This window comes from Heptranchias perlo, chromosome 7 (genome assembly GCF_035084215.1).
Source record: "Heptranchias perlo isolate sHepPer1 chromosome 7, sHepPer1.hap1, whole genome shotgun sequence".
In the NCBI taxonomy this organism is placed as follows: domain Eukaryota; kingdom Metazoa; phylum Chordata; class Chondrichthyes; order Hexanchiformes; family Hexanchidae; genus Heptranchias; species Heptranchias perlo.
The window spans coordinates 83,230,644-83,255,660 of record NC_090331.1 but is presented as its reverse complement, the minus strand read 5'-3'; the positions used below and the strand labels follow the sequence as shown (position 1 = coordinate 83,255,660).

The 25,017-nt window shown below is 43.4% G+C and overlaps 1 protein-coding gene across 2 annotated transcripts in view; it reads right to left on the bottom strand.

Annotated features, from left to right (window-relative positions):
- Positions 1 to 25,017, bottom strand: part of agap1 (ArfGAP with GTPase domain, ankyrin repeat and PH domain 1) — a 655,663-nt gene that overhangs the window by 256,702 nt on the left and 373,944 nt on the right. For both annotated transcript variants that reach the window (XM_067987994.1, XM_067987993.1), the window contains exons 7-8: positions 4,149 to 4,276; positions 2,960 to 3,115 (exon numbers count right to left, since the gene is read on the bottom strand). In XM_067987994.1, coding sequence (XP_067844095.1) covers positions 2,960 to 3,115; positions 4,149 to 4,276 — 284 coding nt within the window. The remainder of the gene's footprint in view (positions 1 to 2,959; positions 3,116 to 4,148; positions 4,277 to 25,017) is intronic.

The window sequence follows — 25,017 nt, the reverse complement described above, 5'->3', positions numbered from 1 at the left end:
GATTCTGTATCTCGTTAAGTGTTTCTTTAAACATTTCCCACTGATCATCAGTCGTTTTACCCATTAACAGATTTGCCCAGTTTACTGTGGACAGTTTCTGTCTCATCCCATTGAAGTCGGCCTTACCCAAGTCTAGAATCTTAGCAGCTGATTCACTTTTTTCCCTTTCAAACACTACATTGAACTCGATCATGTTATGATCGCTATTGGATAGATGTTCGCGCACAGTTCAGCTGTTAACTAAATCTGGTTCATTACTCATTACTGAATCTAGTATGGCTTGCCCCCTTGTTGCCTCTAGGACATACTGCTGTCGAAAACTATCCCGGACACACTCAAGAAATTCACTACCTTTCTGACAGTTGCTAGTCTGCTTTTCCCAATCTATGTGAAGGTTAAAGTCCCCCATTAAGACCACTACGCCTTTGTTACACGCTTGTCTAATCTCTGCATTTATACAATTTAGCACTTCAGAGCTGCTGCCAGTGCTCCTATAAAAAACTCACACTGTAGTCTTAGATCCTTTCCTATTTCTCAATTCAACCCATAAGGTCTCTGTTGGCTGCTTACCTCTCCTCCTTTATCATTGAAGTGATTTCATTTCTAACCATTAAGGCTACCCCTCCTCCCCCTCTTCCATTTTCCCTATCTCTCCTGTAGACCTTATAACCTGGTATAATTAGTTCCCAATCCTGACCATCCTGCAGCCATGTCTCAGTAATAGCTATCATGTCATACCCTCCAATTTGAATTTGAACCTGTAGTTCATTTAATTTATTCCTTATACTCCGTGCATTTGTATATAGAACTCTTAGTTGGGCCACACACCCTAGCCTGACCTTCAGCTTTGATGCTGGGTTAATCGCCTTACGCCTTCTAGTTTTCACTTTATCTATAGTGCCTAAAGTACACTTTCTGCTGCTCTACGCTTTTCCCTTTCACTTGTTCTTGAACAACTGTTTGTACTATTTGTATTGTAAATTTCCCCTGGGTCTTCCCCTCTCTTGCTGCTCTCAACTTTACTCTCTGTACTGATAGACTATAGGAATAATTGCACTTCAAACTAATACATTCTATTGTTGTTCGACACACTTTTGGTGATATTCTTAATTCGTCACTTGCATCTCTCTTCACTACCATCACCTGCCACCGGCATATCATCCTTGTTTTACACAGACCAAAATGCTCTCTTCAGACGTATCTAAGGTTCTGAAGGATACAATCTGTAACTAATGCAGGCTGTTTTTCACACCTCAAAGACACACAGGCTGATAATGCCACACTTCAGTTTAATGACGTACCAAAATCCTCACCATTACACTGAGAGCTCCTTGGCAGCTAAGATTATTCTATTTTATTCCCTGGTCTTTTGCCATTTCTTTCTCTACCTTCCTAGTGCTTCTGATGCTTTGTTGTGAGTTCCAGCTCAGTTCTACCCCATCGACAGTTCTTTGTATAAGTTAAATGGCTTTGTCACTCCTTTCACTGAAGTATCCTGCAGCTGACATCGGCACATCAGTTCTCGAGATGCAGTAGCCTCCACAGAGGGGAGAAGATAAACTAATAGTTGCACAGTCTACTTCAAGCTGGGAATTTGTTTATTTAAAACTTTTGTTTTGACTGGGGAGAAGGCGGGGGGGGGGGGGGGGCGGTAAGGGTGGGGGTAAGACTTAATTTCTCCTCTAATATAATTACATACCAGCACAGTCTAGGCTACAACAGTTGAAGCAAAAAATTACTATTTGTCATGCATTATGTACAGCAAGAGTTTAAGCACGTTGTAATGTGTTAGAACCAAAAAGTTAACTTTGCATGCACAACTGCTTGAATTTCATTTGTCAAAGTTGCAGCAGATATTAAACATACAGCTACATGTATATTTTTACACAATCTATTCTTTAAGGACACTACAGATATTTTCAGGATTCAGCATCCTAGGTCTGAGATTAGGTTGTGCAGGATGTATTAATAAAATGGACCTGTGGGGAACTGTTGATTGTTTTCTGCCGTTGGAGGGAGTGCTAACAATTCTACAGCTGAGCGAGGGCACCTAGTGGCAGAATTCCAGTCTTGCTGCAGTATAACAAAGACACAATTTCACAAAAAACAAAAACACTGCAGATACTGCAAATCTGAAATATAAACAGAAAATGCTAGAAACATTCAGCAGGTCAGGCAGCATCTGTGGAGAAAGGAAAAAGGTTAGGTTAACGTTTCAGGTTGATGACCTGTCAATTATTTGTTTTTAACCTCATCATCGTAGGCTGAAAGTGAGCAAATCAGAATGCATCTTCTGGTAAAGTTAGTCATGTATTCTCGAAGATGTAGTGTTAATGAGCTGGGTTGTACACCTCTAACCCAGGAATGCTCACCTTATCCGATCTTTATGAACGCACTGATTCACGGGGACAGTTCCACAGGCACTGCCAGATCTTTATCACCTTGCCCAAGTTCTTTATGTGTTAGCCGAAGCGCTGAGTATTGATAGGTTATTTCATCATGGGGGCATTGTAACCAAGCTCTGTAGCTGCCCTAAATAATGACCAGAAATATACACTTTCCAGCAAGGGCACCGGTCAGTGATCACAAACAGGAGCCCGTGCTGATCAGCTTCAGAAGCACCTTTACAGGTAGTCTGATAGCAGCACTGAGTCATCCATTTCAATGAAGAAACAATGAGACAGATACATTCGGTGACATCCAACTCACCTCCATTCAATACGTAGGACATTCTCAGTTCTGCAACGTTTCTGGAAATAAAAATAATTAACAACCAAGAAACGGAGCAGGAAAAGTACTTCACAATGAAGCTACTTCCACCTCCTGTTACCTGCTCCTGTAACACAAGATGGCATTTTGTTCTTTGGTTACCTGGGTGCCATTTCAGCTTAGGAGTATCCATTAGTTACTCGAAGTATAACAATGCTCCAGATCTCCACAAAGCAAGGTAGATACTCACAGCAAATATATTAGAACGTCGTTTGGACTGTTTTCGAACTGGAGTTGGAGTGTTGGCGGTTTGAGGGATGTCGATTCGAAGCTCCTTCTGACTTGTGCTAGGTGTGGAAGGGACAGAAGAGGAGTAATCGCTTAAACTCCCTCCACCATTACTTGTCTGCAACACAGAGAAGAAAACAATAATAAATAGGTAGTAAGCTGACTTGTATAGTTTAAGATGTATGCAGGTAGTGCCTTTGGTCAGTTGTGGCTCAGTTGGCAGCACTTTCACCTGAGTCAGAAGGTTGTGGGTTCGAGACCCACTTCAGAGACTTGACAAAATCTTTGTTGACACGACAGTGCAGCACTGAGGGAGCGATGCACTGTCAGGGGTGCCGTCTTTCGGATGAGGCGTTTAAACAAGGCTCTGTCTGCCCTCTCCGGTGGACGTAAAAGATCCCATGGCACTATTTCGAAGAAGAGCAGGGGAGTTCTCCCTGGTGTCCTGGCCAATATTTATCCCTCAAACATCACTAAAACAGATGATCTGGTCATTACACATTGCTATTTGTGGGATCTTGCTGTGCGCAAAGTGGCTACATTACAACAGTGACTACACTTATAAAGGAAAAAAAGTGCTTCATTGGCTGTAAAGCACTTTGGACGTCCTGGGGTTGTGAAAGGTGCTATATAAATGCAAGTCCTTCTTTTTCTTCTATTAGACTGTGGAGGGCAACACAGCCAAGCCCATTACTGTGCTCACCGGACATCCACACACCTGCCCTTCTCAGTAGGGGTTATTGGACAATGATTAGAAGCAGAAACCCTGAACAATCGGCCCTCCCTACCTGAGGGGCATTGAACTCAGGACTGCAGTATGCTCACTGCCACGCCAAATCAGTTAACTCAAAACAGTCCTGGGCTCGAAACCTGAACCTGCCTGCTCGGCATTCCTCAGTGCCACACTATGTAAGGTGTAGCTTTCCACTGAGCCCACCTGGACGCCCCAGGATTTAACCTTTTAAAAAAACCGCAATCGTCCAGTGTGATCCCATTGTGCGTCTTCCTGTAGGTTCAGCCATGCAAAGGGTGCTGATCCAGACAGAATGGGAACACGTGCCTCGACCTCCAGCACATTGCCCGTTTGCTTCTTTAGATAAGTATCCCACACTCAGCCAGCTCCTCCCCCGAACTAGTCCTCCACCACGTACCTGACTGATGTGAACAGCGGAGACTGGCGCAGAGCACACTGACGAGTGACTCGGGGAATTGGGCAGCGATTTGCATGGTCCAATAGAGAGCTGCTGCTTCTTCCGTGTGGCCACTATCTTTTGGGAAACTGTTAAAACAAGGAAGGAAGAAAAAAAAATTACTGTTAAGCTGCAGTGTTTCAAATCACTTTTGAGCGACTCTATCCAGAGGCTTGAGCACAAAATCTAGGCTGACACTCCCACTACCAGTACTGAGGGAGTGCTGGACTGTCGGAGGTGCCGTCTTTTGGATGAGAGGTTAAACTGAGGCCTCTCAGGTGGACGTAAAAGATCCCATCACACTACTTGAAGAGCAGGGGAGTTCTCCCCAGTGTTCTGGCCAATATTTATCCCTCAACCAACATCACTAAAATACAGATTACCTGGTCGTTACCTCATTGCTGTTTGTGGGGCCTTGCTGTGCACAAATTGGTTGCCACATTTCCTGCAGTACAACATGACTACACTTCAAAAATACTTCATTGGCTGTAAAGCATTTTGGGACATCCTGAGATTGCGAAAGGTGCTATATAAATGCAAGTCTTTCTTTCTTCATTATTTCTATTAGGAAGGTTTCAACACATTCTTCAGGAAGATCTGAAAGTGAAAGATCACAAAAGCAAATATGCCTTTGCTCTCGCCCACCTTCATCAAATACAGAACACCACCTTCCTGAGGATGATGTAATTAGCCAAATTTACAAGACAAGAAAGTACAGCTGGGAATAAGAAAGTAGAATCTGAATTAAACTGATGCTCTGCCCCACTGCTGTACTCGGGTCAGATCTGAAGTAAGTTTATATATAATTCAAGGATATTGAAATACACACATATGAGGTATTCCCTAGGCCATCTAAAGGCTTGTATTTAAATATATACAGTATTTTCTGAGCCTTCCAGAGGCTTGTATTTGCAACAGGAAAAAAAAAGTTAGAGACACACTTGGGTATGGTAATTGTGAGTGACTATTACAGCCCTTTAATTAAGTTAAAATGTTCATTGCTCTACAGTGCCCGAGTCTTACACAACCCCCTTTCTAGAAAGGGCAAGTGGGAAAGAAAAATAAAACAGAAAATAAAATGACAAAGAATACACGTGATGATTAACAGAGTGAAACTAAGTGTCAGGCTGCAACACAGTCATATGTGAGATGCAAAGAGATTTTAAACAGTGTTTTGACTGAAGCAAAACAAAAGAAAAAATCAGCTCACGGCCCAGTGACCCTGCTGGAAAATGTGTATTTTTAATTCATCCTCGAGATGTGGACGTTGCTGGAAAGGCCAACATTCAATGCCCAACCCAAGTTGCCCTTGAGAAGATGCTGGTGAGCCTTCTCCTTGAACCACTGCAGTCCGTATGGTGAAGGTGTTCCCACTGTGCTGTTAGGTAGGGAGTGCCAGGAATTTGACCCAGCGACAACGAAGGAACTATCCAAGGGGATGTCCAAGTCAGGATGGTGAGGAACTTGGAGGTGATGGTGTTCCTATGCACCTGCTATCCTCGTCCTTCCAGGTGATGGGTTTGGGCGATGCTGTCGAATGCGTACATGGATATGAGGCGAGGTCAGGATTAGACTCGGCAGTGATGCCACAAATGGCTCAGTAACCTGCTGATACCTACTCCTTTTGGCGCACACATGAGGAATGGCTTGGGCAAAGTATCAGAGGGTTATCTGCACCTCTGGAACTGTGACCCAGCGAGAGTCAGCCCTTTCAGAGGAAGAAAGGAGAAAATTGGGGGATTAAAGACAAAACATATTTTAAAAATAGGAAATGTACAGGATTCCAGAGCGGGCAAACAGTAAAGGTGAGGCTGCTTTGAGCTACTTCAACGAGAGATAGGAAAGAGGGGTCATCGGGCTTCTCACCTATTTTCTTCATTAAATCCTGCCATTTCCTTGCACTTTCCATTTCAGAATTTCTTTCTCTTGGCCCTGTTGCAGTTTATCGCAGCTAAACCTGCTCCACATTGACTCTGTGGGCCACAGAGGGTGCAGATGAGATTTACTAGAATGATTCCAGGAATGAGGGACTTTAGTTACATGGATAAACTGAGGAAGCTGGGGTTGTTCTCCTTAGAGCAGAGAAGGTTGAGAGGAGATTTGATAGAGGTGACCAAAATCATGAAGGGTCTAGACAAAGTGGATAGAGAGAAACTGTTCCCATTGGCAGAAGGGTCAAGAACCAGAGGACATAGATTTAAGGTGATTGGCAAAAGAACCAAAGGTGACATAAGGAAAAACTTTTTTACACAGCGAGTGGTTAGAATCTGGAATGCACTACCCGAGGGAGTGGTGGAGGCGGGTTCAATCATGGCCTTCAAAAGGGAACTGGATAAGTACTTGAAAGGAAAAAATTTGCAGGGCTAAGGGGATAGGGCGGAGGAGTGGGACAAGCTGGATTGTTCTTGCATAGAGCCAGCACAGACTCGATGGGCTGAATGACCTCATTCCATGCTGTAACCGTTCTATGATTCTATCTCTAGAACAGGAGTAAGTATCTGCTGCAGTCCCCTAACTCACCAGTAGTGTCAAAATGGAGCAGATTTACCCAGATATAAAACTGCCAAGTTACTGTGCAGCTGAGCTGCAGACTAAAGGTTGGCGCATAGTATCATTTCCCTTCAATACACCTGCAAAGGTCTGGTATGGGTCTCCAAAACAATATCAGTGTTGAATTCCAACTCATAAAGGTCACATCTGGTTTTAAGTGATAGAGCATCTCTGCAACATCCTCCAGCCCTACAACCCTCCGAGATCTCTGCGTTCCTCCAGTTCTGGCCTCTTGCGCATCACCGATTTTCATCACCCCACCGTTGGCGGCCATGCCTTCAGCCATCTAGGCCCTAAGCTCTGGAATTCCTTCCCCAAACCTCGTTGTCTCTCTATTTTTCTCCTCCTTTAAGCTGCTGGTTAAAACCTACCTCTTTGACCAAGCTTCTGGTTACCTGACCTAATGTCTCCTTCTTTGGCTCCGCGTCAATTTTTGTCTCATTACGCACCTGTGAAGCGCCGTGGGACTTTTTACTACGTTAAAGATGCTATATAAATGCAAGTTGTTGTTGAGTATTCCTCGAGATCATATTTGCCCTTCATAGGGATGAGTGAACCACCGTTCCAATTACACAGGTTAGCCATTTATATCCCATAAATCAATTGTTTTTTTTTAAAATATGGTGCACTTTCTATTTTGGCTGATGGTTTTTCCGGTGCCACATAATTCTCTGACTCTCCCAATCCTAATCTTGACCTGAGCACTAGGTGGAGCCAGCCACATGCAGGGGATGACTTGCTTTTTGATTTCTCTCTCGTTTTGAGGAAGAGCTTAATCCCCGTAGGCAGTCCCACAGTAAAGCTCAGGTCATCAATTTGATGCGTAGCAGGACCAACCCATGGTCTGTCACTCCATGGTACACAGCCTACTGGGACAAAATAGGTTAAGCTCCATCATGCTACCAACAATTAATGGGGCATTTGTGCCGAACCCTGGGGCTTGTAAAACACTGTGGTTTACCATGTTCATCACAGGGGATGTTAACGGCTGTATCATGGCCCCTGCAAGGCCAACATCTGGTTGTGCAGGATTAATAGAATCAAAAAGCCAATATTGATTTCCTTTAAACTCAAATTGTTGTCAGTTAAAATAGAATCTTAAAACATATTCTAAAAAATATTTTGAAAGGGTTTTTGGGGGGAGGGGGGGCGAGGACGGAACAGAGTAGAGAGAAACTGGAACAGAGTGGGGAAAAACGGTCATCTGGAAGTTTCTACGCTGAGTTATTAGGCCCCCTACACTTCGGAGGTACATTGCCAAGCTCAAACAGGGAGCCTTGTAGGACAACCTTAAATCAAGCAACAAGCAGAGTTATAATTTGGCACCACAGCAGCCCATCTTGTTTAAGGGCAGATTTACATTTCTATTTTCATGAAACTAAAAAGTTTCAATTTAACTTTGCTCGCACTCTTCCAAATTAACCAAGGCAGAACCATGCAAATCAATTAGCCCCACCATCATTCAGACCATTGATTAGTTACGGGCAACTTAAATATTTTAACAATCTCAATACTGTTGTCACTGCAGAATCTTTTATTTATTGATTACACAAGATTCTCAAGAGAACGTTAAAAGAAAACCCGTTACAAGAGAACGGAGGACAAGTACTTACAGGAGGGAAAAAGTTTGCTACTTAATCTTTTTCCAGAGTTGCTGTTATTGACACCTGATTTACCGTCATATTTAATGCCAGAGTTTATTTGCTTTCAATAAACAAAAGCCTTTCAGCTCACACTATATTACAGCAATTTGCGCCACTATTACCATGATAGCTGGGTAGATTCTGACAGAAAGCCACATTCCCAACATTTATTGCTGACTGCGCGCTGTGTAATTCCAGTCACATTTCCTTTACTTTCATTTAATTGGAGGAACTTCCCTGTGTGCTGCTATCACTGTAATTTTCCCAGAACTGCCTCCACTTAGTCAGGATCCCATAACTACTGGTTGCAGTTTACCCACAGGAATGTTCTGCCTTCAGTAAGGGTGCCATCTGGTGGCCACACCCACTCACTGCAATATTTTTACATTCGCTCATTGCTGCCAGTGTGTGTCTTTCAGTGGGCTGGTTCTGTGGCATTACCACATAACTGCAGGCCAGATGGATGGGAAATTTAACTTGCTTGCCTGCCATTCGTCAGAGATCATTGGTGCATCTTCATTTTAAGTGGTACCCGCTTTGGCTGGTAATAGATTGATACAGGACTGGGAGATTCAAGTAGGCTGGAAACTTTTGGAGTAATATTCCAGAGAGTTAGGGCCCATTTGAACTCTTGCTGCCCTCCCACTTTCAAAGGCAGGGAACAAAAAATATTCACTAAACAAACCTCTCGCAGGCAGGTTGGTGGTGTGTAGTGGAGCTCCGACACGTAGCACTATGGGTACGTGTATTCCTATGAACCCCCAACCACATTAAGTTACTGCTCACTGCTGTGCCAGTGAGGTGAAGGTGCAGAGAAGGTGCTATCCCACAGAGCTGGAGCTAATTATCACAAGGGGCTCCACAACAGCTACAGAGAGACACTTGCAGAAGCCTGGGAACAAAAGAAAGACGTTGCTCATTCTTGTGCATTTATTTGTACCTGCTTTTCACAGCTGTCAGAAGTAGCAATGTACATTAAACATCATCAACTTCAGCTCCCCCAATGGCCCAATTGGGAAATGGACTGTCCAATGAGGAATTTGAGCTGTACTGATCACAAGGATTCCAGCTCTGGATTGTTGTCCAGTGCCCACTGCTGAGGGAGTGTGTGATCCCTGGATGAGGACAGGATCAGGTTCAGCTATGATGACTCCAAAGGTTGAACAATGTGCCAACATTCACTCAGTCAAGACTCACAAGTGAATTATGTCTCCTCCCCCATCCCACCCCTCCTGTAGGGAAGGTACTGGAAGGCCCCCAGCAACCACAGAACTGTACCAAGCATGAGTTTAGAAGAGCAAGGAAAACAAATCATCAGTCACGATTTACTGCTGGCAGTAAGACCACCGTGACCAAGATAATTGTCTTTTTCTTGTTTCCTCTGAAACTCAGCACCCCGTGTACACGTGCATAGAGACTAATCGGTAGCTCTTTCAGAGAGCAGAAGGGCTGAATTCACGATGGGCCGAATGGCCTCCTTCTGTGCCGTATGATTCTATGAGATGCAGTTTTCAAGGAAGTCAAGATTTTCTGCAGTTGGTATATTCCGGCCACATACACATTAGATTTATCAACTGCCAAAATATCTACCAGTCCAAGGGGTGCACTCTAATTGGTAGTTAGGTACCGATGACCGTAGTGTGCCTCACGATCATGTGATATACACTGATAAATCAGTATATGATAGTCTGGGACAACAGGAACGTTTAAGACACCTTAAAAGGAAATAAAAGGATGCAAGAGATTTTTTTCTTTCCTCTTCAGATGAATAGTCCCAATGAACAGGTACCGATTACTGCCTCACATGACCAGATGTTTTCCAGAATATGATCAATGATCATTTCCAAATCCTTTTCCCTTTTGCCCACTGCCAACAGACATGTCCTACAGATGTTTATCATTGCCTGTTCTTATATACATTATCCTACACTTATCCACATTAAAATCCACCTGAGCTGAGCTACATTAATGTTCAAAGTCTTTGAATATAGTCAATCTACTATTTATTCATTAGTTACCCAAAGAGTTTTGTGCCTTCAGTAAACTTACCACCACAGACATTATGTTGCGTATAATTCACAAATATCATAAATAACTGTGATCTCAAAAGAAATGCCTATGGAACAACACTGGTTACTTGTCCTCCAAGCAGAGCATTTTCCATTTATCGTGCACGGTTGCTAAGCCAATTCTCAATCTATCTACATAATTTGGCAACTACCCCATGAACCCTAAACTTTTGAAAATTCAACTAAACTACAAATACTGGATTAGCCTTGTCCACTAGCTGAACCAGCCCCTTCTGGAATTTCAGTAGGGTTGTAAGACATTACTTCTAAAGCCATGCTGACAGCTCCCTATAATACCCATGTTCTTTAAAAGCTCATTTATAATATCCTGCAAAGTGCCCTCAAGCATTTTTACCACCATGGTTGTTAGACTAACTGGCTCGTAACTACCTGATTTATGCCTTATTCCTTTTTTGAATGTTGGAATTACATTTGCTATCTTTCAGTCCTCAGTACTTCTGCAATATTTATTGAGCTCTGAATACTAGCAACCAAAGGATCAGCAATCCCTCCTTTAAAATTGGAGGAATTTTAAAGTTAAAATCTTGAGGATTTCAGAATGTACTCTACAGGTGGGAGCGTGTAATCACACCGTGACAAGTTTACATAGGCAATTTCCATTATAAATGGGGACTCAGAAATTTATAATGAAATTATATAAAAATCAGAACAAAATGCATGACTTTAAAATGGAGACCGGATCACATTTGCATGCCCTGATCCAATTATCCCCCCCCGCCAACCCCCACCCTCTAACTTCACTTCCCTTGAAGGTTACACTTGGCTTTGACTCCCAGAGTGCAATGCCATAGGTAGATTGTCCAGTATATATCACATACACTAATCTGACAGATTGTTAGCAGTGGAATCCCATCATTACAAATTCTATTGCCAGCAAACCCTGCCTAAGGCACAACACTCCTTTAGAGTAACGAGTTCCTCAAAAATAAAACAATTTTTTTTTTAATTAAAAAGGCTTAATTTAGAAAACATTACATTTTAAATAATCATGTCCTATTACGGAGAATTGATTCTAGTGCCCCATTCTAGCTTAATTCAGAAACCAATGTCATTTGGGACAAGGATATAAAATTCATCTTCCACTGTTAACACTGCCAAATTCTAACCTGAAATTTGGAAATCTTCAAAATCTGTAAAAAAAAACTCTAATGAAAGCCCCAACTCTGCCTACATTAATAATAATTACTTTATCCTAAAAGTAATTAATGGTGTGGAGTGTATTGAAAAATCCCACTCACCTATCATTCCTAGGGTTGCCAACTCCATGTCCCTGGAGATTTGATCATGTGACATCCGATCATATGACACTTGCCTGCAGTTTGTAAATGTTATTGCATTTACCTTATAAAGGTTGGGTCCCCTGTAGTATCTTTGCCCTGAATGTTACTTTCATTTCCATTCTCTGGATTTAGCTATATTTGCATCACATTGTAGTTCCCTACTGCCAGAACAGGCTCCAGTCCCGAAATATTGCTTCTAGCATTCATGTATGTACATCTCACTGTAGATGTGCCTCCTCTCTTGTCCCCAGTGTCTGGTCTCTGGTTCATGTCTCACTCTGGGTATCTGTGTCCATACTTACCCGCTGGCTGCTTTCTCCCTATGAACTGTGTCATCAGGGATTCTGTTTCCACTTTGCCCTCCTCACCATCTAGTGTAAATACTGCCTCAGGATTCCTCACAAGTCTCTTTGTCTCTTCCTGGTTTAATTGTAGCCTGTCTCTCCAGTAACAGTCCCTTTCATTCTGGAAGGATTTCCAGTTATTTGTGAAGGTATCAGTGTTATGTACAGCACAGAAACAGGCCATTTGGCCAACTGGTCTATGCCAGTGTTTATGCTCCACACGCATCTTCATCTAACCCTAGCAGCATAACCTTCTATTCCTTTCTCCCTCATGTGCTTATCTAGCTGCACCTTCAATATACCAATGCTATTCGTCTCAACTATTCCTTGTGGTAGGAGGTTCCACATTCTAACCACACTCTGGGTAAAGAGGTTTCTCCTGAATTCTCTATTGGATTTATTGATGACTGCCTTATCTTTATGGCCTCTAGTTTTGGTCTCTCCCATGAGTGAAAACATCTTCTCCAAGTGTACACTATCAAACTCTTTCATAATCTTAAAGACCCCGATCAGGTCATCCCTCAGCCTTCTCTTTTCCAGAGAAAAGGGTCCTAAGCCTGTTCAATCTTTCCTGATAATTATAATCTCTCAGTTCTGGTATCATCCTTGTAAATCTTTTTCCACCTTCTCCAGTGCCTTTATATCCTTTTTATAATATGGAGACTAGAACTGTGCACAATACTCCAAGTGTGGTCTAACCAAGGTTCTATTCAAATTTAAAATAACTTCTCTGCTTTTTAATTCTCTCTCTCTAGAAACAAATCAATGTTTTGTTCGCTTTTTAAAAAAAAATGGCCTTATTAACCTGCGTTGCTACTTTTAGTGATTTGTGTATCTGTACCCCTAGATCCCTTTGCTCATCTACCCCATTTAGGCTTTTTTTTAAAAAAAGGAGTATGTGGCCCCCTTATTCTTCCTACCAAAATGCACCACCTATATTAAAGTTCATTTGCCAATTACACGTCCATTCTGGAAGTTTGTATTTCTTTTATGTAGCAGTCTTCCCCAGTATTACCTATACCCTCCAATTTGGTGTCATCTGCAAATTTTGAAGTTGTACTTCTGATTCCCGAGTCCAAATTGTTCATGTAAATTGTTGTACTCACACTGATCATTTACCTCAATTTTTTTGGTGAATTCCCCATCTTTTTGAAATGCTGGAAGTATACCAGAGAACATTACTTTGCATCCTCTATCCTTAAGTTTTGAGCTAATTCTCATGTGTGGCTTTTAAGGCCCCTGTAATTTATCATTTGCCCCTGCATGGATTACTACTACTAGGTTTCTACCTATTCCCTTCAGTAACCCTTCAAACCCTTGTCCTTGTGGGCCCCAGAGGTGCATACCATTGACCCCAGAATACGGTACATACATTAAATCAATGTTTCCATTAATTTGCATAGATCTCAAGTTGCTGATAGCATCTTCGTATACTGATTTGGGATTTCTCCACCAATGAGGCAACAGTGCCAAGAACAGTCCTTTCCAAGTCGCCAGGTTGCAAAACTGAATCACGGCAACCTAGTGAATAATAAATACAAATGCAGACAGGACTGGGTTGCTTGAATTTGGGCCTCACAACATGGGTCGATATACTATCAGGGTCCTTCACCATTCCAACACTCCCAGGTTGCCCCCAGCAGTGCCCGAGAAATCAATCCTCAATTCCAAGAAACTCCCGGACAATTCGGAATGGTTGGCAACCCTAATCGCTCCTGTGCTTGCTGACCTACATTGGCTCCCGGTCCCCCAACACCTTCAATTTAAAATTCTAATCATCATGTTTAAATCCCATCATGGACTCACCCCTCCCTATCTCTATAATCTCCTCCAACTCAACAATCCCCCCCCACCCCAGAACTCCACATTACTCTGACTCTGGCCTCTTGTGCAACCCCGCCTCCATTCCTTCTTCCCACCATTGGTGGCCGTGCCTTCAGCCGTCTAGGCTCCACGCTCTGAAATTCACTCCCTAAACCTCTCCACTTCTCTCTCCTCCTTTAAGGCACTTCTTAAAAACCACCTCTTTGTCAAAGTTTTTGTTCAACCTTCCTAATAGCCTCTTCTTTGGTTCAGAGTCCATTTTTTGATCATGCTCATGTGAAGCCTCTTGGGACGTTTTTCTATGTTAATGAAACTATACAAATGTAAGTTGTTCCTATTGTTGCAACAAGAAACTACGTAAATACATTTTTTTTTATTCTGGTTAATTCAGGTGCCTCACGAATCTGGCTCATACTTTTTCAAGCCAATACCTGTTGCGATCTCATCTTTGCTCAGTGTTTGAAGTTAATGATAAATTTTAAGGGTACCCTGATGATGATAGCTGTTCATTTGGACCCATTTATATGAGGGACCCTCCTCCAATATAACCAGGTTCCCATTGTGCCAAATGTGCCCTGTTTATGCTGCAGAATGGATTCAAGAGCAACTGTGTGTGCGTGAGATTTGCATGTGCACAGTCAGGACAAAGTCGCACCAGCGGCTATTATTCTGGCAGTAATGGGCATTGCTACAATCTCAGAGTGAAATGGCTTTCTTGGGTTATGGGCAACGCTGGCAAGGAAGCATTTATCCTGAGTTGCCCTGAGGGCATTAGGAGTCACGCGTAGGGCCAGGCTGGGTAGGGGTAGCAGGTTCCCTTCCCTGAAGCAGTCGGAGTTTTACAACAACCTAGCAGCTTTCATAAAGTGCTAGATTTATTGAATTCAATTTCACTAATTACCACCGTGGGATTGAACTCATGGGTTGCTAGTCCAGGGGCAGAAACAGTACACTATCGTACACCCAATGTCAGGAGCTGCCAGTGGCACTTTAGCCTCCAGATGCAAGGTGCTAAACCATAATCACAGTGTGTTCAATTACAGCGTGCTCTGCTCCAAGTATAATGCAGCTTTCTGACTCCTGAATACACAACTTCTCAATCATTCCACCACCCACCCCCCACCAACCGAAGATGCTGACTTGCACTGCGTTATGGTTCATGGCTGCAAGCAGCACCCCTCGGATCCCCCACACAATTGGTCATATGTGATGCGTGAGCGCACTTTCCAGCCGGAGTCACTTTAGTTGCAAGAACTCTGGCAATTTTTTTTTTCTCCTCTCTAGACTGGTGACACCAAGTGCAACTGAGGCATCAGCTGAGATCTGCTAACTCAGCACAAACTGGAAGTCAAATTTGGCACCTTCTTGGCCTACTGCTCATTCCCAAACTACGGAACGCATTTACCTATCGGCTCACCACAGGAACCAAACATGTACAGTAAAAAGGTAGATTGATCATTGATCATCTAGCTTGAGGAGCTAGAGTTATTTACAGAGGAAAGGGCCAAAATATTTCTGAATTTAGAGTCTTACAAACTCCACATCTAGAACATTTGAAAGGTGACATGTCAATCATTCAAACATATAAAAAAAGTAATGTTTAAAACATCTAGAATAGAAATTCAACACTACGTATTCCTTGTTTAAAAGAAGCTTCTAGAAATATAAAATGCTCGACTGTAGCTGCTACACAAGGTAATTCCAATCATAGATCCCTGTTCAATCAGTTCCGCCGATTGCTTTTAATGGAAATATCTCAAAGCCTCTACTGCAAAATCAATACAAATTTTTACAGCACAATATGTGTCTTATAAAAGGAGCTTTAGGGGAGATAAGCATGCATGAAGTAGAGCATAACTTATGCTAACCGAAATCATTACAACTAAAGGAAATCCTTTCTTGCCTCTCCATTTTCTTGCCTCTCCATTTTCCCCCCTCTCTTTCTGCTGATGCTGGGGTTTGGTTCAGTGGGCACCAGCCACCAGGTGAAACTACAGCCCTTTCTAGTCTGCATGGCTCACTTTTGATGCGTCTGTTGAATTGATCAAAGTGTCTGTGCTTCTTCTAACAAAAGGTCGACCCTCTTTTCCTCCTTTCACAGGCTGGGCAAGGTGGCAATCCTGTATCGACAGGATTGATGGATACTAATCCAAATCCTGCCAGTCTACGCTACACTGACATGGTGCATCACAGTGCTGCAGTAAGGGCTTTTGTTGGAAAAGGTGCACTGACTACAACAAGACATTATTGTAAGATTAATGACTTGGCTGTTCAGTGAGTAAATGCACCATATGGGTAGTGCTGAACCATACGGACTGAGAAGGTCGGTGGTTTGATTCCTGAGTTAACTGAACACAGCCAGGTACTAGAACTGGTCACACACGGGGAGAGGAGGGCAATACCAAAGATTCGTGCTCTTAATCACTATCCAGTGACTCCTGCTGGACGGTCTGTGTGTGGATGCGACCAGGGGTGATGAGAGTCACGGTATAATAGCCTGTGCATACTCAGTCTAGGGCTCTGGTCACTTGGACAAGGTAGAGGGACTAGAAACTAGCCTTGGTACTGTGGGCCACAATAAATGTTCTCAAAGATTGTAAAATATTTTCTTCCAGTTGCTTAGGCTGTGCATGTACTGAACAGAAATCCAGTGGTAAGCAAATATATTTAACTTTATTTTAGGCTATTGCTGCAAAAATAGTGTAAATATTAGCTAATTAAGAATCATAAATAACATTTATCGTATCAAGTCCTGGTGAGAAGAGGGAATCACGGTTAAAAGGTCACTTGGTTAAGAACAGCAACCAAAACAAATCAATAATATGAATAATGCAGTAATTAAAGACACACCAGAGGACCAGTTCCTACACTCTCCCTGACCCTTCCAGCCATCTCCACTCTGACCTGGGCTTGGCTGTCTAGGGATGCCTATAGGTAGCATCTCATCAGGCTCACCTCTCCTCACAGCTGAAATTCTGAATAGATTGAAGAGTCCATTTTCTGCCTAATAGACCCATTTCCATTTTCTAATGTCAAGATATAGTTGAGTCGTGACACTGATTGACAAAGACAAGTGAGTCAATTTGTTACCAAAACATGGCGGAACTAATTTATTTTTAATTATTTTTAAATGTGGCTTTTTGTGACTTATCATTAAAAGCCTAAAGAATTACCGTAAGTCTCACTCCAGAGACTTGAGCAGAAAATCTAGGCTGACACACTAGTGCAGGACCGAGGGAATGCTGCACTGTCGGAGATGCCGTCTTTTGCACGAGATGATAAACTGAGGCCCTCTCTGCCCCTCAGGTAGACTTAAAAGATCCCATGGCACTAATCGGAGAAGAGCAGGGGAGTTCTCCTGGTGTCCTAACCAACATTTATCCCTCAACGAACATCACTAAAACAGATTATCTGGTCATTATCACATTGCTGTTTGTGGAATCTTGTGCACAAAGTGGCTGCCGCGTTTCCTACATTACAACAGTGACTATACTTATATTTTGAAGAAGTACTTAATTGATTGTAAAGCGATTTGGGACATCCTGAGGTCATGAAGAATGCTGTATGAATGCAAGTCTTTCTTTCTTTCAGACAACTATTCTTTGTGTTATCAGAATGAAATTCACAGTATCATGATTTCCAGATTGAAAGTCATTAAGCGACCAATTAGCACATAAAATTCCTGTTGTTGTTAACAGCATCTACATTGTTCACCAACCTGTTGTCTGAAACCCCAACTATGAGACTGTAAGGCTCAACAATGCTACAAATATTGTTAAATACTAAGCCAGCCACACATTCTGATAACACACACACAAATATTCACAGCACTACTGATGCGATCACCTTCCTCTCAATAGTTCAGCAGCAGCTGTTGGAAAAAGTTACTGATTTCAGACTGATCATATTCCAGGGGTGGTTAAGAGAAAGAATCACATCCTCTAACTGACCCTTTCTGCTTATTGTCACATCCCGATTGGCAAACTGGAAGTGACATTGTTCCAATCAAATAACTGGTACAATCAGTGTACAACTTCCAGCCAAGGTTTACACCCACTCAGGTTCCTTTTGTTTAAATAAAAGAGGAAGTTTGACACACCACTGCTGGAACTTATTTGCACAAAATGCAGTGCAAGGCTTACTCGGGGAAAAACATCACAAGTTTTAGTTCATTTCCCAACTACCGTACAGATTTGTTGTTACCGTTGATTATCACTGAAAAGCGTAATTTTTTCCACCACCCCGGGAATAACAACAAACAAGATGGATGACATCTGCATTTTATTAACTCAGTAATTATGAACAGTCACACATGCCCTCCCAAAGGCTGTTCAACATCTTTCACTTATCCAGACTGTCACTTCCAATATACAATGGCCAAAGTATTCTGCACATACATATCAACCTGCAAACTCAGAAATCAGGAGCACAGGCCTCAACAATGATGGAAAAACAGCCAAACCTTCATCTTACCTTGTATAATACTCGAAATATTCAAATAAGCTAATATTTTCATTTCTATATTAATATGTGTTTCTAATAATTTTACTGCATTGCTATGGTTGGAATGTTTTGGCCTGATGCACTTACTTTGTTTTTCACACTTCTCTAATACAGGGATTAAAGAAAAAGGAAAGACTTGAATTTATATAGTGCCTTTCACAACCTCAGGACGTCGCAAAGCGCTTTACAGCCCATGAAGTTCTTTTTTCTGAAGTGTAGTCATTGTTGTAATGTGGGAAACGCGGCAATCAATTTGTGCACAGCAAGATCCCACAAACAGCAATGTCATAATGACCAGATAATCTGTTTTTAAGTGATGTCGAGGGATAAATATTGGCCAGGACACTGAAGAGAACTCCCCTGCCCTTCTTCAAAATAGTGCCGTGGGATCTTTTACGTTCACCTGAGAGGGCAGACGGGGCCTCGGTTTAACATCTCATCTGAAAGACAGCACCTCCGACACTGCAGCACTCCCTCAGTACTGCACTGGGAGTGTGAGCCTCGATTTTGTGCTCAAGTCTCCGGGACTTGAAGCTATGACCTTCTGACTCAGGGGTGAGAGAGCTACTACTGAGCCTCAGCTGACACTTTAATGTGTCTTAATGTATTTTGTACCTTACATCTTAATGTACTTTGATGATACCTATCCAAGCCGTGAGCTATGTATAATGCACAATAAGGTATTAATTACTCTGTTTGAAAAGTGTGGAGCTACAAACTAAGCAGTTCATTCATGGCCTTTCCTGCAATTTCAAAACAAGTTTTAGAATCAATAGTTTTACACTTGGAGGACATTTGAAAATTTGTGAATGCTGCTCCAGAGTTAGGACAGGATTGAAATTTAGCCACAAAACTGGGCCATTTCAAAGGTATGGCTGTACAGTTTTAATATAATCAGCACACACTTTTCTCAGGCGTTGCCTATGGTCAGCTGGTGAATGCAAGTGTGTGTGAATATACAATGGAGCTCTTCAGAAGCTCGCTCTGCAGCGCCATCTGGTGGCAACAGTCCACAACTGCATCACGACAGATGACAGCAAAATTGAATGGGAAATCATAGAATCACAAAATGGTTACAGTGCAGAAGGCCATTCGGCCAATCGAGCCCGTGCTGACTCGTTGTAAATGCAATCCAGTTAGTCCCATTTCCCCGCTCTTTCCTCATAGCCCTGCAAATTTTTTCCCTTCAAGTATTTATCCAATTATTTTTTGAAAGCCACGACTGAATCTGCTTTCACCACCCTTACAGGCAGCACATTCCAGATCATAACTACTCAATGCGTAAAAAAGTTTCTCCTCATGTCGCCTTTGGTTCTCAACCCTTCCGCCAATGGGAACAGTTTTTCTTTATTTACTTTATTGGAACCCTTCATGATTTTGAACATTTCTATCAAATCTTCTCTGCTCCAAGGATAACAACCCCACCTTCTCCAGTCTATCCACATATCTGAAGTCCCTCATCCCTGGAACCATTCCGGCAAATCTTTTCTGCACCCTCTCCAAGGCCTTTAAATCCTAACGTGGGAAATGTTGACAGAAATGCGTGACCAAAAATCGTGACAACGGAACTGCGCACCATATGCAAGATATTTAATAATATATAGATATTAAAAAAGTAATTTCAATAGTGGAAATGTATCAGTAATTATTGCTCCTGCAGCCTCTCCCCATTTCACCACTAAAACAAGGCGGCCCAGATTTTCCTGTCAAAATAACGGTGAGGCTAATGGCGCTCGCTATTATTTATGCAGAAATGGTACAGCTTCAGGCGAGGGACAGTTGTGTGGTTAAACTCAAAAATCCAAAAGTTGCTGTCTGAGATGCGTCACTCCGCTGTTAGCTTTGCGAAAACCGCATCTCGCTGTCCGCCTCACCAATGAAATGCATTGAATGGTGTGAAATTGCTGAACTTGCATAATAGATACGAACTAAACGCGCCACAGAAAGTTAAGTCAAGTCATTTTCAGTCTAAGTATCCTTTTATCGAAGGGATAAGTGTTAATTACTGCCAAATGAAAATGAACTATTACAAGTGTGAAGTCTCATTCCTTCAAGCTTTAATTTTTGTTTGGGATTTTAAAAATGTAAAAATTTTAAATTAAAACATTTTTAAAAACTTTTCCTGTCCCTTTTTTCTCTCTCTCAATCCAATCTTTCTTTCCCTCTCTTTATTTCTGTTTCTGTACCTGATTTGACATTGAATTCACCCACTCTAATTTACACTTCCTTCTCAGTCCTTGCGCTGGTAATTTCACAATCCTTCAATCTGATTGGTTAAGGAGATACACAGTTCCTTACCCCACTCACTCAGGTCCCAGATGCCCTGTTTCCCTCGCTGTGACGTTTTCAGCTCGCACTTTCAGCAACTTGCCAAGCAAAAAATATAAAAACCTAAACATGCAAGGGCACGTCTAACTAATGGCAGTTGCCAGTAGATGACCTGCTGCAGCAAAATTTGGTCCCTTCACACTAAAGCACAGCCCTCCACTATGGCTGATCTCAAGGCAGTAAGTGCATCTCTCAACATACATCACAGTGATCGCTGTACACTTCCAACCACTTAAGTGCAGCAAAGTGCTTTCCCACACATTTTATTTTTCGTGTCATTATTTCTACACTGGACTGATAAGTAACCTAAACATAGGACCATAGGAATAGCAGTAGCCCCTTCAGCCCCTCGAGCTTGTTCCACCATTCAATTAGATCATGGCTGATCTGTATCTTAACTCCATTCATCCACCTTGGTTCCCTATCCCTTATTACCCTTACCTAACAAAAATCTATCAATCTCAGTTTTGAAATTTTCAATTGACCCCCAGCCTCAACAGGTTTTTGGGGAAGAGTGTTCCAGATTTCCACTCCCCTTTGTATGAAGAAGTGCTTTCTGATATAATCCCTGATTGGCCCAGCTCTAATTTTAAGGTTATGCCCTCTTGTTCTGGACTCTCCCACCAGAGGAAATAGTTTCTCTCTATCTACCCTATCAATTGCTTTAATCATCTTAAACACCTCAATTAGATCACCCCTTAATGTTCTATTCTCAAGCGAATACAAGACTAGTCTCCACGACCTGTCCTCATAATTTAATCCTTTAGCCCTGGTATTATTCTGGTGAATCTGCACTGCACCCCCTCCAAGATCAATATATCCTTCCTGAGGTGCGGTGCCCAGAACTGAATGCAGTACTCTAAACAGAACACTGTATAAATTCAATGTTTGATGGCTTACCTTGCTGGTTGAGGCTTGCATTGGTCCCTTTAAGGATCACTTGGCCTAAGTGTAACCGATGCCGGCTCCATGCAGGGCAACCCAATATTGTAGCATAGTGGTTATGTTACTGGACTAGTAATCCAGAGGCCTGGACTAATAATCCGCAGTCATGAGTTCAAATCCTGCCACGGCAGCTGGGGAATTTAAATTCAATTAATTAAATAAAATCTGTATTTAAAAATACTAGTATCAGTAATGGTGGCCATGAAACTACCGGATTGTCGTAACAACCCATCTGGTTCACTAATGTCCTTGAGGGAAGGAAACCTGCCGTCCTTACCCGGTCTGGCCTACATATGACTCCAGACCCACAGCAATGTGGTTGATTCTTAACTGCCCTCTGAAATGGCCTAGCAAGCCACTCAGTTGTAAAATCTCGCTTAAAAAAAGTCATAAGAAGAATAAAACCGAACAGACCACCCGGCATCGGACCACTAGGCACCCGACACGACAAAGGCAAACCGAGCCCAGTCGACCCTGCAAAGTCCTCCTCACTAACATCTGGGGACTTGTGCCAAAATTGGGAGAGCTGTCCCACAGTCTAGTCAAGCAACAGCCTGACATAGCCATACTCACAGAATCATACCTTTCAGCCAACGTCCCAGACTCTTCCATCACCATCCCTGGGTATGTCCTGTCCCACCGGCAGGACAGACCGCCCAGAGGAGGTGGTACAGTGATATACAGTCAGGAGGGAGTGGCCCTCGGAGTCCGCAACATTGACTCCGGACCCCATGAAATCTCATGGCATCAGGTCAAACATGGGCAAGGAAACCTCCTGCTGATTACCACCTACCGTCCTCCCTTAGCTGATTAATCAGTCCTCCTCCATGTTGAACACCACTTGGAGGAAGCACCGAGGGTAGCAAGGGCACAGAATGTACTCTGGGTGGGGGACTTCAATGTCCATCACCAAAGAGTGGCTCAGTAGCACCACTACGGACATAGCTGCCAGACTGGGCCTGCGGCAGGTGGTGAGCGAACCAACACGAGGGAAAAACTTACTTGACCTCGTCCTCACCAATCTACCTTTCGCAAATGCATCTGTCCATGACAGTATTGGTAGGAGTGACCACTGCACAGTCCTCGTGAAGACGAAGTCCCGTATTCGCATTGAGGATACCATTAGCACCACCATCGTGCTAACTGGGATAGATTCAGAACAGATCCAGCAGCTCAAAACTGGGCATCCATGAGGTGTTGTGGGCCATCAGCAGCAGCAGAATTGTATTTCAGCACAACCTGTAACCTCATGGCCCGGCATATTCCTCACTCTACCATTATCAACAAGCCAGGGGATTAACCCTGGTTCAATAAGGAGTGTAGAAGAGCATGCCAGGAGCAGCACCAGCCGTACCTAATGAGGTGCCAACCTGGTGAAGCTACAACTCAGGACTACATGCATGCTAAACAGCGGAAGCAACATGCTATGGACAGAGCTCAGCGATTCCACAACCAACGGATCAGATCAAAGCTCTGCAGTTCTGCCACATCCAGTCGTGAATGGTGGTGGATAATTAAACAACTAATTCAATGATAGCAGAGTCCAGCACGTGAGTGCAAAAGACAAGGCTGAAGCGTTTGCAACCATCTTCAGCCAGAAGTGCCGAGGGGATAATCCATCTCAGCCTCCTCCCGATATCCCCACCATCACGGAAGCCAGTCTTCGGCCAATTCGATTCACTCCACGTGATATCAAGAAACGGCTGAGTGCACTGGATACAACAAAGGCTATGGGCCCCGACAACATCCCAGCTGTAGTGCTGAAGACTTGTGCTCCAGAACTTGCTGCGCCTCTAGCCAAGCTGTTCCAGTACAGCTACAACATTGGCATCTACGCAATAATGTGGAAAATTGTCCAGATATGTCCTGTCCACAAAAAGCAGGACAAATCCAATCCGGATAATTACTGCCCCATCAGTCTACTCTTAATCATCAGCAAAGTGATGGAAGGTGTCGTCAACAGTGCTATCAAGCAGCACTTATTCACCAATAACCTGCTCACCGATGCTCAGTTTGGGTTCCGCCAGGACCACTCGGCTCCAGACCTCATTACAGCCTTGGTCCAAACTTGGACAAAAGAGCTGAATTCCAGAGGTGAGGTGAGAGTGACTGCCCTTGACAGCAAGGCAGCATTTGACCGAGTGTGGCACAAAGGAGCCCTAGTAAAATTGAAGTCAACAGGAATCAGGGGGAAAACTCTCCAGTGTCTGGAGTCATACCTAGCACAAAGGAAGATGGTAGTGGTTGTTGGAGGCCAATCATCTCAGCCCTAGGACATTGCTGCAGGAGTTCCTCAGGGCAGTGTCCTAGGCCCAACCATCTTCAGCTGCTTCGTCAATGATCCTCCCTCCATCATAAGGTCAGAAATGGGGATGTTCGCTGATGATTGCACAGTGTTCAGTTCCATTCGCAACCCCTCAGATAATGAAGCAGCCCGAGCCTGCATGCAGCAAGACCTGGACAACATCCAGGCTTGGGCTGATATGTGGCAAGTAACATTCGTGCCAGACAAGGACCACCTGCAACAAGAGAGGGTCTAACCACCTCCCCTTGACATTCAATGGCATTACCATCGCCAAATCCCCCACCATCAATATCCTGGGGGTCACCGTTGACCAGAAACCTAACTGGACCAGCCATATAAATACTGTGGCTACAAGAGCAGGTCAGAGACTGGGTATTCTGCGGCGAGTGACTCACCTCCTGACTCCCCAAAGCCTTTCCACCATCTACAAGGCACAAGTCAGGAGTGTGATGGAATACTCTCCACTTGCTTGGATGAATGCTGCTCCAACAACACTCAAGAAGCTCGACACCATCCAAGACAAAGCTGCCCGCATGATTGGCACCCCATCCACCACCCTAAACATTCACTCCCTTCACCACCGGCACAATGTGGCTGCAGTGTGTACCATCTACAGGATGCATTGCAGCAACTCGCCAAGGCTTCTTCGACAGCACCTCCCAAACCCGCGACCTCTACCACCTAAAAGGACAAGAGCAGCAGGCACATGGGAACAAAACCACCTGCATGTTCCCCTCCAAGTCACACCATCCCGACTTGGAAATATATCGCTGTTCCTTCATCATCGCTGGGTCAAAATCCTGGAACTCCCTTCCTAACAGCACTGTGGGAGAACCTTCACCACACGGACTGCAGCGGTTCAAGAAGGCAGCTCACCACCACCTTCTCAAGGGCAATTAGGGATGGGCAATAAATGCTGGCCTCGCCAGCGACGCCCACATCCCATGAATGAATTAAAAAAATTGCACAGGAGGCCACAAATAGGCGTTTGGCACCTTATTTGAATTAGCAACGGGCT